The sequence below is a fragment of the Eleginops maclovinus genome, chromosome 3, assembly GCF_036324505.1.
Source record: "Eleginops maclovinus isolate JMC-PN-2008 ecotype Puerto Natales chromosome 3, JC_Emac_rtc_rv5, whole genome shotgun sequence".
Classification (NCBI taxonomy): domain Eukaryota; kingdom Metazoa; phylum Chordata; class Actinopteri; order Perciformes; family Eleginopidae; genus Eleginops; species Eleginops maclovinus.
The window spans coordinates 1452397-1465538 of record NC_086351.1 but is presented as its reverse complement, the minus strand read 5'-3'; the positions used below and the strand labels follow the sequence as shown (position 1 = coordinate 1465538).

The 13142-nt window shown below is 42.6% G+C and overlaps 2 protein-coding genes across 2 annotated transcripts; both read left to right on the top strand.

The window, feature by feature from the left end:
- Positions 1-687: 687 nt before the first annotated feature.
- Positions 688-5532, top strand: LOC134861668 (WD repeat-containing protein 87-like). Its single transcript, XM_063879063.1, has 5 exons — positions 688-882; positions 1087-1729; positions 2204-2358; positions 2472-2590; positions 4123-5532. The coding sequence occupies exons 1-5, from the start codon at positions 688-690 to the stop codon at positions 4274-4276; spliced, it is 1266 nt and encodes a 421-aa protein (XP_063735133.1). The 3' UTR covers positions 4277-5532.
- Positions 5533-6643: 1111 nt separating this feature from the next.
- LOC134861667 (C-type lectin domain family 4 member G-like) lies at positions 6644-12321 on the top strand. The gene is made up of 6 exons (XM_063879062.1): positions 6644-6710; positions 8651-8743; positions 9278-9829; positions 10201-10349; positions 10463-10581; positions 10795-12321. Exons 1-6 carry the CDS (start codon positions 6644-6646, stop codon positions 10940-10942), a joined length of 1128 nt encoding a protein of 375 aa, XP_063735132.1. The 3' UTR covers positions 10943-12321.
- Positions 12322-13142: the final 821 nt, after the last annotated feature.

Below are 13142 nucleotides of genomic sequence, written 5' to 3'. Positions count from 1 at the left end.
AGCGGACCTGCAGGGGTTCCAGATATTTGGAGCACAATATCTAAAACTTCTCTGTGTTTCGTTCTGAGTCTGGGGACAGAAAGTAGACCCGTCCCAGAAGACCTGAGAGTTCTGGGTGATTCAAAGTAGCAGGAGATCAGAAATGTATTTTGGGCCTGAAAACCAGTCAAGGCTTTAGCAGCAGTATTTTGAGTTCTTTGATGCAGATAAACAATAGAAGTGATTAAGGTCTATGTTACTATATAATAAACATCTACGTAGGAAACCAAAAGGGAGCCAAAGGACCTAACTGTATAAATGTAATAATGTGTCCTCATGTTGATGTATTTAAAGATAAGTGTTTGTGTAATGAAGGTGGCATGTTTGTTTGTACCCTGTAGGAGGGTCAAAAACCTACATGTTCGTGGCAGTAAGTTTCAGCCTGCTGTGCGTCATACAATCCGCTGTCAATATTTATTATTGGCTGCAAGATGGTCAGTATCAGCCCCCCCCCCCACCCACCCACACACACACACACACACACACACACACACACACACACACACACACACACACACACACACACACACACACTGAACTATTCTTCAAGTCTGAAACATCAGATATCCAAGACTTCTACTCTGATTCCCCTTTCCAGCAGAGTGTGCTGCCCAGTCGATGAACATGTCAACAAACACTTTCACCAACATGTCAGCTGGTGACTTCGAAGTCCTGATTTTGCAGAGAGACAGACTGGTCCAAGATAACAAGCTACTGGTCCAAGATAACAAGCTACTGGTCCAAGATAACAAGCTACTGGTTCGAGACAAAAAGCAACTGGTCCAAGACAAAAAGCTACTGGTCCAAGACAAACAGCAACTGGTCCAAGACAAACAGCAACTGGTCCAAGACAAACAGCAACTGGCCCAAGACAAACAGCAACTGGTCCAAGACAAACAGCAACTGGCCCAAGACAAACAGCAACTGGTCGGAGACAAACAGCAACTGGTCCAAGACAAACAGCAACTGGTCCAAGACAAACAGCAACTGGTCCAAGACAAACAGCAACTGGCCCAAGACAAACAGCAACTGGTCCAAGACAAACAGCAACTGGCCCAAGACAAACAGCAACTGGTCGGAGACAAACAGCAACTGGTCCAAGACAAACAGCAACTGGGTCGAGACAAACAGCAACTGGTCGGAGACAAACAGCAACTGGTCCAAGACAAACAGCAACTGGCCCAAGACAAACAGCAACTGGGTCGAGACAAACAGCAACTGGTCGGAGACAAACAGCAACTGGTCCAAGACAAACAGCAACTGGTCCAAGACAAACAGCAACTGGTCCAAGACAAAAAGCAACTGGTCCAAGACAAACAGCAACTGGTCCAAGACAAACAGCAACTGGTCGGAGACAAACAGCAACTGGGTCGAGACAAACATCAACTGGTCCAAGACAAAAAGCAACTGGTCGGAGACAAACAGCAACTGGCCCAAGACAAACTGCAACTGGCCCAAGACAAACTGCAACTGGTTGGAGACAAACAGCAACTGGTCGGAGACAAACAGCAACTGGTCCAAGACAAACAGCAACTGGTCCAAGACAAACAGCAACTGGTCCAAGACAAACAGCAACTGGTCCAAGACAAGGAGCAACTGGTCCAACATGACAGGCAACTGGTTCATGAGAACGATCAGTTGGTTCAGATGGTCAACCAACAACAAAATCGGATTAATCATCTTCAATCAGGTGAGAGAGTTCCTTGTCTTCGAGACCATTTACTATTCATATAGCTTCTGGTTGGAAATGTCACCTCAGACTGATGGTACATTTTGTCAGACGGGGAATGCCTTTCTCTCCCCTGGCGTTTCCTGTGGCCCTGCCAGCTGGGTTAAGTTGTCTGTGGAAAATACATATTAATATCTTCCGGATTGATTGTCACAACATTTTGATCGGACATCTTTCCAGAGGAAGACTTTTGTGATCATCTGTCTTTCATCTAGTGCCGTCACCAAATCTTGTCCTGATCCTCTCTCCCTCTCTTCCTGTGTGGTCTCCTACTTTGTCTCTCTCTTGTCATGTTTTGATTTCACCACATTTGAACCGTCTCATACTGCGCTACCTTATCTTGTGACTCTTATGACTTGTTTCCTGCCCCATCTTGTGCTTCTTGTCTTTGACTTATCGCAAACATCTTGTCCCGATGTGTTTGATCCTGAGCAGAACTAAACCTCTCAAGTTGTCCCAGTGGCTGGCAGAGACATACTGTATCCACCTGTTACCAGCTGTCTTCTAGTAAGAATACCTGGGAGTACGCCAGACAAGACTGTGCCAGCAAAGGATCTCACCTGGTGATTTTGAATGATGAAGCTGAAGAGGTATTTGTTACATTTCTGATATACATCCAGATATTCTGATATTATTCTGCAGCCAATTCATTTCTCCCCAACCAAAGTTGATCAATCTTTTAAATTCACTTCCTTCCCAACAGAAAGTTGTCAGTGGATTTGGAGGTGATGGCACCATCTGGATGGGCCTGTCTGGTCGCATAAATGGATATACCAACAACTGGGAGATGACATTGGTGGATTCAAGCCCCCTGAGATATACGTAAGGCTTTTAAAATGTTTAGAATTAAAATGATGATCCTGTTTTTAACACACTGACATTAACATATTACATTGTTAAACCCTCTGAGACCCACAATAAGACTTTCCCGTTTTTCAATATTTAGTTTTTTTGCCTTGTAAATGATCATTTAAATTAACACATCCCAAAAATCAGCAGAACCTCAGGTAATAATATGTATCACTCATTAAAGACTTCTATACCCTATAATAGGGGACATTTGCCCATAAAACAAACCTAAATCCAAAAACGCACCTTGATTTTTGTACTTATTTCATAAAAACAGAACTGCTAACCAACATATTGTAAAACACTCTCAACACAGAAAGTTGCACACTGTGTTGGGATTGTGCCAGAAGTGATGAGATGCTTCTTCTGTTCACGCCCATTCTCATGAACAGTGTCAATGGGCCTTTTTTTGACAGGAATTCTTCTCCTGCTAACATGCCATGCTTTGAACCAGGATTGGGTATTCATGGGAGTGTTTTGTCTCACATCACACATTTCCCTGTGGATGTATATTTTTATTTTTGTGTGTTTTGTAGAATTGTGTAATTATTGTATATATTTGTTTATCTTGGGTGTGATATTAAGCAAGCAAGCAAGTAAGCAAGCAAGCAAGTAAGCAAGTAAGCAAGCAAGTAAGCAAGCAAGCAAGTAAGCAAGTAAGCAAGCAAGCAAGTAAGCAAGTAAGCAAGCAAGTAAGTAAGCAAGTAAGCAAGCAAGCAAGTAAGTAAGTAAGTAAGTAAGTAAGTAAGTAAGCAAGTAAGCAAATAAGCAAGTAAGCAAGTAAGCAAGCAAGTAAGCAAGCAAGTAAGCAAGTAAGCAAGTAAGCAAGTAAGTAAGCAAGCAAGTAAGCAAGCAAGTAAGCAAGCAAGCAAGCAAGCAAGCAAGTAAGTAAAATGCAAAATGTACAATAAAAGGCATAAAACACAGCAGTACAGATTAACACCAGTGTGGGGACAGCTAAAACCTCACCTCCCCCGACACCCCAAAAGGTGAGTCCTCAGCTGCCCCTTAAACACTTCCACTGAGACAGCGACTCTCAGGCCCTGTGGGAGTTCATTCCAAAGCCTCGCAGCCCCCGCCTCAAAGGCACGGTCCCCCTTAGTTTTTAGCTCGGTCCGTGGCACCCTTAAAAGGCCCTGCTCGGGGAACCTCAGGGCCCGGTTTGTCCTGTAAGGATGGATCAGGTTGTGAATGTAGGTGGGGGCTTGGCCATGGACAGCTGTATATGTGAAAACCAGAACTTTTGCAAGCTCGTCATGCATACTCAACATTCTGGCGAATCTAGTATGCCATCCGGGAACTCTCGCATACTCAAACTCGCATACTACGCACTCGCATACTCAAAATGACGTCAGTTAGTATGAGTAGTAGGCAAGTATGCGGTTTCGAACACAGCCATTGACTTTTAGTTATTAACTTTTAATTAAACAACCTAAGGAATCAACCCATGTACTTTTCCTCCCCTAACCAAATCCACTAAAACAGAATTTTGTGTTTTTTCCTAGAAACTGGGCTGATCAGAGATGGGACACTTGGAATTGTTTTTGTGCCTATGTTCACTATGGCTCGTCCTCGTTGGAGACCTGGTTCAGAGGCAGCTGTCAGGATCACCACTATTGGATATGTGAGAAGCACCCTGGCTCTGTCTGCCGTGGATAAGACTCGAAACATCTGCAGTCTCTCAATCACAAACTCAGACACGATTATTGAACATGCATGTAACGCACCTATTGTGTTTTGGAATTGTTGATTTTTCTATTATAGACACCATTTTCTGACCACTGTGCTTTTTATCAGTTTAAAATCAATTCAGTATCCCTAAACACCCTTAGGGGGATGTTTCGTTATAGGGTGAACAACTGAAACCAAAACTGCAAGGCCTCATGGGGTTCTCTGATAAAACCCTGTTTGACCTCAAGAACAAACCAGAGCTGGTTCTCGATTATTGAACACTACAAAAGAAGATCCAAGGTCCATGGAAAAGGAAGAATACCACCAATTAACCAGCAGTGAAGAGGAGCGGAAAGCAAGATTCAAAATGTTTAAGGCTTTGAAAGTTAACTTAGAACAAAGGTAGTGCTTATCCTCCTGTGTGTAATGAGCGTTGAGAGGAACTGAAAGGGCTTGGTTTTATCTCGTAGCACAGGGGTGTCCAAACTATTGCCTGGCAGCCATTTTGAATCGGCCCTCTACAAATTCTAAAAGTATAATGAATACGGCCCACAAATTAAACTTCTGCTTCTCTTATTTTGTACTTCTTAAATATATATGTTCAGATATATTAATGAGCCCAATTTAAAATAAATTCAGTCCAATAACTTATTTCTATAACCAGCTGGAAATGTAACCTTCATGATTCCTCTGATTATCAGCACTCTGAGGCTTCTGTTTTAAGGGATGCGCTGCAACAGAACAAATGAACCCCTAAAGACAGACGGGATGTAGGCTGTTCTTTCTTAAAGCGTTTTCAAGTATCACGCATTATTCACCTACATTTGATTTGTTTTGCTAAGGTATAACTTCACTTATGAGACGGTATTCACCTCTAAGAGTCCCAGCTCTCCGTATATTTTTCTGTAGGTGGCCCTCGGTGAAAAAAGTTTGGACACCCCTGGTGTAGCACTTCTTAGCCGTCTGTCGCTCCACTATTGTCAGCTTTAATGGAGGATGTAGGAACACCGAAAAAAAGGGACGAGAACCCGAGATTCAAGCGTTGATTGCATTAATTGATTGTCCTGTTCAATCTCAGTCCTCTGGAAGAGTTGCTCCCTCCAATGTTGGGGATTTTGCAATCTTGCTTGCAGCTTCGTTCTCCGGGAAAATAGGGAAGGGGATGTTTTTGAAATGTGTTGAATAAATGTTGTGCTTACAAGCTGTTCTTGATATTACAGTTTGACTGCTTCTGCAAAAGTCAAATAAAATATTCGGAGTGAAGTTAAAGTGAAGGTGCTTTGTATTCACTATAATCTGCCATACAGGGCTGCAACGAACAATTAGTGTCGTTGATTATTTTCTCATTTCAAAGTCAAAGTCCACTTTATTGTCAAAGTTTCCACATGTGTTATACATACAGACAATGGAAATGCCGTTTCTGGCAGTCCCACAGTGCGAATATAAACAAGAAGATATCACATAAAAAGATAGGAGCGTAGAAAAAAAGGGGGGGGGGTAAAAAGGGGTATACAGAAAACAAACACTAAGTAATATATACATATGTTAGACTCAATCAACACAGTTTGACGGTAGTGCAGGTAGTTCTGTAGTGCAAACAATACTTTGTGCAAAGTACATTTTCAGTGGCAGCGGAGAATAGAAAGTGGCTGGTGCTGGATGAGGGAGGGGTGTGTGAGGGAGGGGGATTCATGTCCTGGTACATTTCTCATTTAATTCACTGGTTCCATCAAGTTTTATTACATAGTGAATAAATGTGCATCAAAGCCCAAAGACAGCGTCCACAAGTGTCTTGATTTGTCTGCAGTATATAAATGCAAACTGTAGCATTACCGTGCCTCATGAAAATGTCATTGGTTTTAATTTTGGGTTTTAAACCTGTCATTTTAGTTAGGTATAACAATCCATCCAGAGGGAACTACATCTTACGGCAATCCTTCAAATATATCTCAGTGAAACACACAAATATCAACAGTATTTTGGGGTGTGTCACGCATCCACATCCACTGCCACTATTTTTCAATCCCTGTAAGCAAAAGGTTTTGTCGGCGAAGCGTTCTGCGTTTGACCTTTTTTGGTTATTAGTGTTTGGTGACGCAACTTCATCAGTTCGAAAGAATGGAGAAGGATGGATGTGTACTTCCCCACACACACACACACACACACACACACACACACACACACACACACACACACACACACACACACACACACACACACACACACACACACACACACACACACACACACACACACACACACACACACACACACAAACACACACACACACACACACACACACACAGAAAGGCTATAAAACCGCCTAGTTGTTGGTTGAAGACTATTACTGTAAGTATGTATGTGAACTCACCAGCTAACCGAAGGACCAATGGAGAGCAGCAAAGAGGACCACCTCATGCAGGTCAGGACACTTTTTCATCTCCGACCCTTTCACATGTGTACTTTAGACGGTTTGTAACTTTTGTTTCATGCTAATTCATTCATTAGTTTCTCAAAGTCAACTTTATTGTCAATCTTTCAGTGTGTGTGTGTGTGTGTGTGTGTGTGTGTGTGTGTGTGTGTGTGTGTGTGTGTGTGTGTGTACAGACAGAGAATACTCTTTCCCACAATCCCGAGGATTAAAAACAACAAATATATATCAATATATACACATACATAATCAACATAGACACAGATAAACATATGCACACATTAAGAGGCAGAAATACAGCCAATAAATACAGAATATCAGTCACTTGAGTTATAATTTGAGTTAAAAAAAGTACATTAGTGCAAAAGACTGTCCATAGCAGCGTAGAAAGTGTCTGGTGCTGGATGTGTGTCGGTGTGTGTGTGTGGGGTGTTAAAGTTCAGGTCCAATGGGGGCAGGGGGGAGTCCGGTGCAGCTCTCAAACTTCCTTAAAGAAATAAAGCTTTTTGATGCATTTGTCAAATTGTGCTGGTAAAGAAACCAACAAACCCCCCGAATATAATACCTGTGTTTTAGGGTGGTGTGTTTGGTTGCTTATTTAAACACATTTGTATATGCACAATAATAACCCTTCAATAACTCGTCTAGTTACTGAGGGAATTACTTCTCATTTTCCAGCTAGTCGTCATATATGTCGAGGTCATCTTCAATGTGATTTGTTTTGTTCAGCCGATGATCAAATACTATGCTCTAAAAATGAAACATGAGTCATATTTTTACAACATTTCCCTGAGTTTTTTTTAATATAACCACTTCCTCTTAATTTATGAGGGTGGTAACTGTTCTGGGAAAACCTCAGTGTAGTCATTTTCCCCGTGCATCTCTTTCCACGGTGCAAGTGCTTACTGTGCATTTGAAAAAGGATGTGATTGTACATTTGTATGTTAACTATAGAAAACTGAAAGGGCTAAATAAAGCTAGAGATTAATAAAGAGCTTAACTCAAAGCAAATGACAGGAAAATGCAGTAATAGAACAGAATGCCTTTTATTGTCACTGTACACATGTACAATGAGATTAAAAGCAACTCTTTTTGCAGTGCAAACATGTACATACAATATAACCCTATAAGACACACAACAATCAGTGCAAAAAAGGGGGTAAGGGGGTGAGGTAAGGTGCACAGAGACGCCGTGTAGCTTTACAAAAAATAAATGTAAATATGGTGCTATATACAGTGGAGTGTGGGTTATTGCACATTATGAAATATCGCACAGTAGTGAAATTCCACAGTATTATCAATAATGTGAGATCGATAACTGTAAATATCGCACAGTAGTGGGTAAAAGAAAGTCCGGGGGTTGGGGGGTTAGACCGTGGAGTCAGTGCATGTGTGACTTCAGAGTGGTTATGGCTTTTGGGAAAAAACTGTTCCTGAGTCTGTTGGTCCTTGTTCTGATGCACCTGTAGCGCCTTCCTGAGGGCAACAGGTCAAACACTTCAAAGCCAGGGTGGGAGCTGTCCTTGGTGAGGTTTTCTCCTCTGCTGAGGCAGCGGGAGGTGTAAATGTTCATCAGGGAGGGGAGAGGGCAGCCACTGATCTTCTGTGCTGCCTGAACTACTCTCTGAAGCCTTTCCCTGTCTGCCACGGTGCAACTGCCGTACCATACTGTGATACAGTATGTCAGCAGGCTCTCGATGAATGAGCGGTAGAAAGTCAGCAGCAGGTTGGAGTCCAGGTTATGCTTCCTGAGAACTCTCAGGAAGTGTAACCACTGCTGAGCCTTCTTGATGACCGCTCTGGTGTTTTCTGACCAGGAGATGTCGGCAGAGATAAGGACGCAGAGAGACCGGAAGGTGTGGACCCTCTCCACACACTCACCTAAGTGTAAAATGTTGATGTCATTATTATGCTGGTTTGTCTGTTTGTAGGAGGGTCAAAAACCTACGTGTTGGTGGCAGTCAGCTTCGTTCTGCTGTGCATCGTACAGTCCGCCCTCAACATTTCATACTGGCTGCGAGCTGGTGAGTATCAGCCAAACCCTCAGGTTAAAAAATTAACAACTGGGTCTTAACCCACAGCTGGTGTCATCTATTAGTCAGCATTAAAGGTCACCTGTCAAAATCCACTTCTTCATGCCCTTTATACACAAACATTTATCCCCTCTGTGTTCAGAGACTCTAAACGTCTCAGGAACAAAGACCTTCTCTCTTTTTGTCCCTGAAAATCCTGTCTGAAAATCAGCTGATAACCTTTTGGCCACTTTGTGATGTCACAATGGGTTGTGCAACCGTTAACCAATAACCAACCAAGGTATACCCCGCCCATTTGATCACCTGGATGTCCTCCTAGAGCACCATTGTGTTTCTTTAAACCAATCACTTCTCAGAGGGGCGTGGTCAGCAGCAGCTCGTTAGCATTTAAAGCTACAGACACTGAATCAGCACTTTAGGAACAGGGCTGAAACAGAGGGGGTTATGGGATGCTGCAATGATCTGTTTGGGGTTTCAGCCAATCAGAGACAGGTACTGTATATATCTGTATGTTTCTCTTTCTAGCGGAGTGGTCTGCCCAGTGCAACAACGCCACGACAAGCAATTTCACCAACATGTCAGCTGGTGACATCGAAGCCTTGCTTCTAGAGAAAGACCGGCTGGTTCAAGAGAAGGATCAACTTCTTCTGCAGAGAGACCAACTGTCCAAAGAGAAAATGGAACTGATTCGGGAGAAAGAGCGAGTCATTCGAGAAAGAGACAACCTGGCAAAGGAAAAGCATCAACTACTTCTAGAGAAAGACCGGCTGGTTCAAGAGAAGGATCAACTTCTTCTGGAGAGAGACCAACTGTCCAAAGAGAACATGGAACTGATTCGGGAGAAAGAGCGAGTCATTCGAGAAAGAGACAACCTGGCAAAGGAAAAGCATCAACTACTTCTAGAGAAAGACCGGCTGGTTCAAGAGAAGGATCAACTTCTTCTGCAGAGAGACCAACTGTCCAAAGAGAAAATGCAGCTGGCTCGGGAGAAAGAGCGAGTCATCACCAACCTGGTCAAGAAGAACACAATGTTAGGCCAGAAGGTCACCGAACTACAAAACCAGATAAAGATCTCAGGTGAGTCGGTTTCTAAACCTGTATTGAGTTATCTATTTGAATGGATGGCGGTGTCATTCAGTCGGTCGTTGTTTACTGAATGAGTTTCCATGAGATTTGGTCCGACAAGGGAGGAACTTCTCAGACATTTCATTCTTCTTGTGAATCATCCACACATCTAATGCTGTTTGCAAATGTTCCAAGAGTGCTACTTACTGACTCTTGGGTTCACCTGACGTTCATCTAGTGCCATCATGTCCTGCCTTCCATTTTGTCCTGTCTTTTATTTACAACTGTGCCTTGTTTCCTGCCCCATCTTGTCCTTCTTTGACTTGTCTCACACCATCACATCTTGTCCCGATGTGTCCTGTCCTGTGTTTGATCCTGAGCAGAACAAGCCCCCCCATGTTGTCCCCAGGGTTGGCAGCAACAGTCCACCTGTTACCAGCTGTCTTCTAGTAAGAATACCTGGGAGTACGCCAGACAAGACTGTGCCAGCAAAGGATCTCACCTGGTGATTTTGAATGATGAAGCTGAAGAGGTATTTGTTACATTTCTGATATACATCCAGATATTCTGATATTATTCTGCAGCCAATTCATTTCTCCCCAACCAAAGTTGATCAATCTTTTAAATTCACTTCCTTCCCAACAGAAAGTTGTCCGTGGATTTGGAGGTGATGGCACCATCTGGATGGGCCTGTCTGGTCGCAGAAATGGATATACCAACAACTGGGAGATGACATTGGTGGATTCAAGCCCCCTGAGATATACGTAAGGCTTTTTACATCTTTATAAACATACAACTGGTAAATCCAAGGTTTCCAACCGAAAATTAGAGCTAAAGAAAGGGTTCAACCAGGAAAACTCATCAGTCTATTTCAGGGCTTACTCCCACATACATGTGTACAAACACACAACCCAGAAGTGTCTTTCCTTCCTCCCCCTAACCAAATCCATCAATCAGTATTTTGTGTTGTTTCATAGAAACTGGGAGGACAATATCCCGGAAGTGGCGAGGAACTATTACTGTGCAACTGTGTACTGTGGCTCACGGTGTTGCAACACCTGGTCCCTGGGAAGCTGTCGAGAACGTCACTATTGGATGTGTGAGATGCAGCTCCGCCTGCCCTGAATGAGACTCAACCCATCAAACACATCTGCAGTCAGTCTGTCTCTCAATCACAAACGCAGACATGTATACTCAAAGGGTTGTCCCTTTCCTGTAGTGTGTCCTTTGGTTTCTGTGCATGTAAATGGTCTGCAAAGGCCACATTTCCAGTTTTCAATTTAAGAACCTGATTGGTTGATTGATCTCCTGATGAAACTTTGATTAATTGTAGTAACTGCTGGTGACCACTAGATGGTGGTATTTCAATACTTACAGCCATGTTTTGTACTTTGTGGGCTGTATGTTCATGAAGTGTGTTTTCATAAAACAGGATTAATACTCTTGAATCTTTGCAGTGTTTCAGGCAAACATCTAGCCTTCAATTTACCCTCAACACCTATAGTGGCAACATGGTAACAGTGTTGGCTTTGACCCTGAAATATACTCCGATCACAGTTATTTATAAGTAATTTAAACTTAGCTTTGCTTCTTCTTTATTACTCTCAGGAAATGTAATAGCAGAAGTGTTGTATTAGGATCTGTCTGTCTGATATTACGTCATTAAAAAACGCCCGATGATTGGGGGAAGTTTTTCACTGATTGCTCACGGGAAAGATGAATCCAAATGATGATTAATTTGAGCATAGGAAGTTCTTACAGAGGCCTATAGTTTGCTAATTTAAAGGTTGAAAGTGTAGAATTGAACTGAATGTGTTTACGTTTATCTGATCTAATTCATATCGTTCTGTTTTATTTTGAAATGTATTGCCTCTTTGTGTCTCGTTGTACTAACACTAACCCTGTCTCTAGTTTTCCAGTGATTGTGTGATTGTGTTCTTGTGTCTGTATCCTGTTCGTCGTTTCCCTGGTTTTTTGTCTTCATTTTGGATATCCCCGTGTCCTCCGAGTCTTCCCCCACACCTGCCTCCCCTTGGTACTGGTTGGCATTCCTGCCTCACCCTGACACAATCAGCTTCTCTTCTGCTGTGAATACAAGCTCTGTGGGACTGCAACACTCGACACATTCTTACAGTCCATATCGAGTTAAATTACCACTATAGCCATTCAGCTGACCCCACTACTCTACCCAGAGGGACAGGATCATTTTATTTCCTACAGAAATCAAAAGAGGAGGAGGTGGATTGAGTGTGGAGTACAGAGGGAATTGTTTCTCAGTATAAGAAAGGATAAAACTCTTGGGTTTTCAGTGGATATCAGGAATCTGAAGACACATCCTGTCCTGTTGAAGTCCACATGAAGGCGGGAATATTTCCACTATTTCAAAAATGTGTATTTATGATGCTAATCTTTGCAACTTATTCTGTAAAAAAGAGAGTTTATATCCAATCATTATCAATGTTCAGTGTCAATAACTTCATATTAAGCTTGTAACACGAATTATGCACCTAATAAATGATGAATAAATACTTATATATGAACAATACTCTGACCTTTAGGCTCATACTGATATATGCAAGATGGATGGACGGATGGATGGATGGATGGATGAATGATGGATGGATGGATGGATGGATGGATGGACGGACGGACGGATGGAGGGATGGATGGATGGATGGATGGATGGATGGATGGATGGATGGATGGATGGATGGATGATGGATGGATGGATGGACGGATGGACGGATGGAGGGATGGATGGATGGATGGATGGATGGATGGATGGATGGATGGATGGATGGACGGACGGATGGATGGATGGATGGATGGATGGATGGATGGATGGATGGATGGACGGACGGACGGATGGATGGATGGATGGAGGGACGGACGGATGGACGGACGGACGGATGGATGGATGGATGGATGGATGGACGGACGGATGGATGGATGGATGGATGGATGGATGGATGGACGGACGGACGGACGGACGGATGGATGGATGGATGGATGGACGGACGGACGGATGGATAGAATTACTTTATTGATCCCAATTTGGGAATTTTTTTCATTGCAGCAGCATAAAATGAAATGAAATAGCATTTAAAAAGAAAGTAAAAAATATACAGAAAATATAAACAAAAACAAAATATAAAGCAGGATATTATATGTACTATAAGCGTGAAGGTGTGGAATATTAGATAGAATAAATATAGAACGTCTGAAGTTGCAGACAGTGGGGGATTTAAAGTGTGTTATATTCTGCCGGGGAGCCACTTCTCTAAAATAATACTGAGTTATTTGATATGTTGAATTGATAATCTGG

Bases quoted from the DNA above. Each gene is read 5' to 3' on its own strand.
- LOC134861667 (XM_063879062.1), top strand. From the start codon at position 6,644: ATGTATGTGAACTCACCAGCTAACCGAAGGACCAATGGAGAGCAGCAA. The intron at 6,711-8,650 runs GTCAGGACACTT...GTCTGTTTGTAG, and splicing joins AAGAGGACCACCTCATGCAG to GAGGGTCAAAAACCTACGTG. The intron at 9,830-10,200 runs GTGAGTCGGTTT...GATCCTGAGCAG, and splicing joins AAACCAGATAAAGATCTCAG to AACAAGCCCCCCCATGTTGT.
- LOC134861668 (XM_063879063.1), top strand. From the start codon at position 688: ATGTCAGCTGGTGACTTCGAAGTCCTGATTTTGCAGAGAGACAGACTG. The intron at 1,730-2,203 runs GTGAGAGAGTTC...GATCCTGAGCAG, and splicing joins GATTAATCATCTTCAATCAG to AACTAAACCTCTCAAGTTGT. The intron at 2,591-4,122 runs GTAAGGCTTTTA...GTTTTTTCCTAG, and splicing joins TCAAGCCCCCTGAGATATAC to AAACTGGGCTGATCAGAGAT.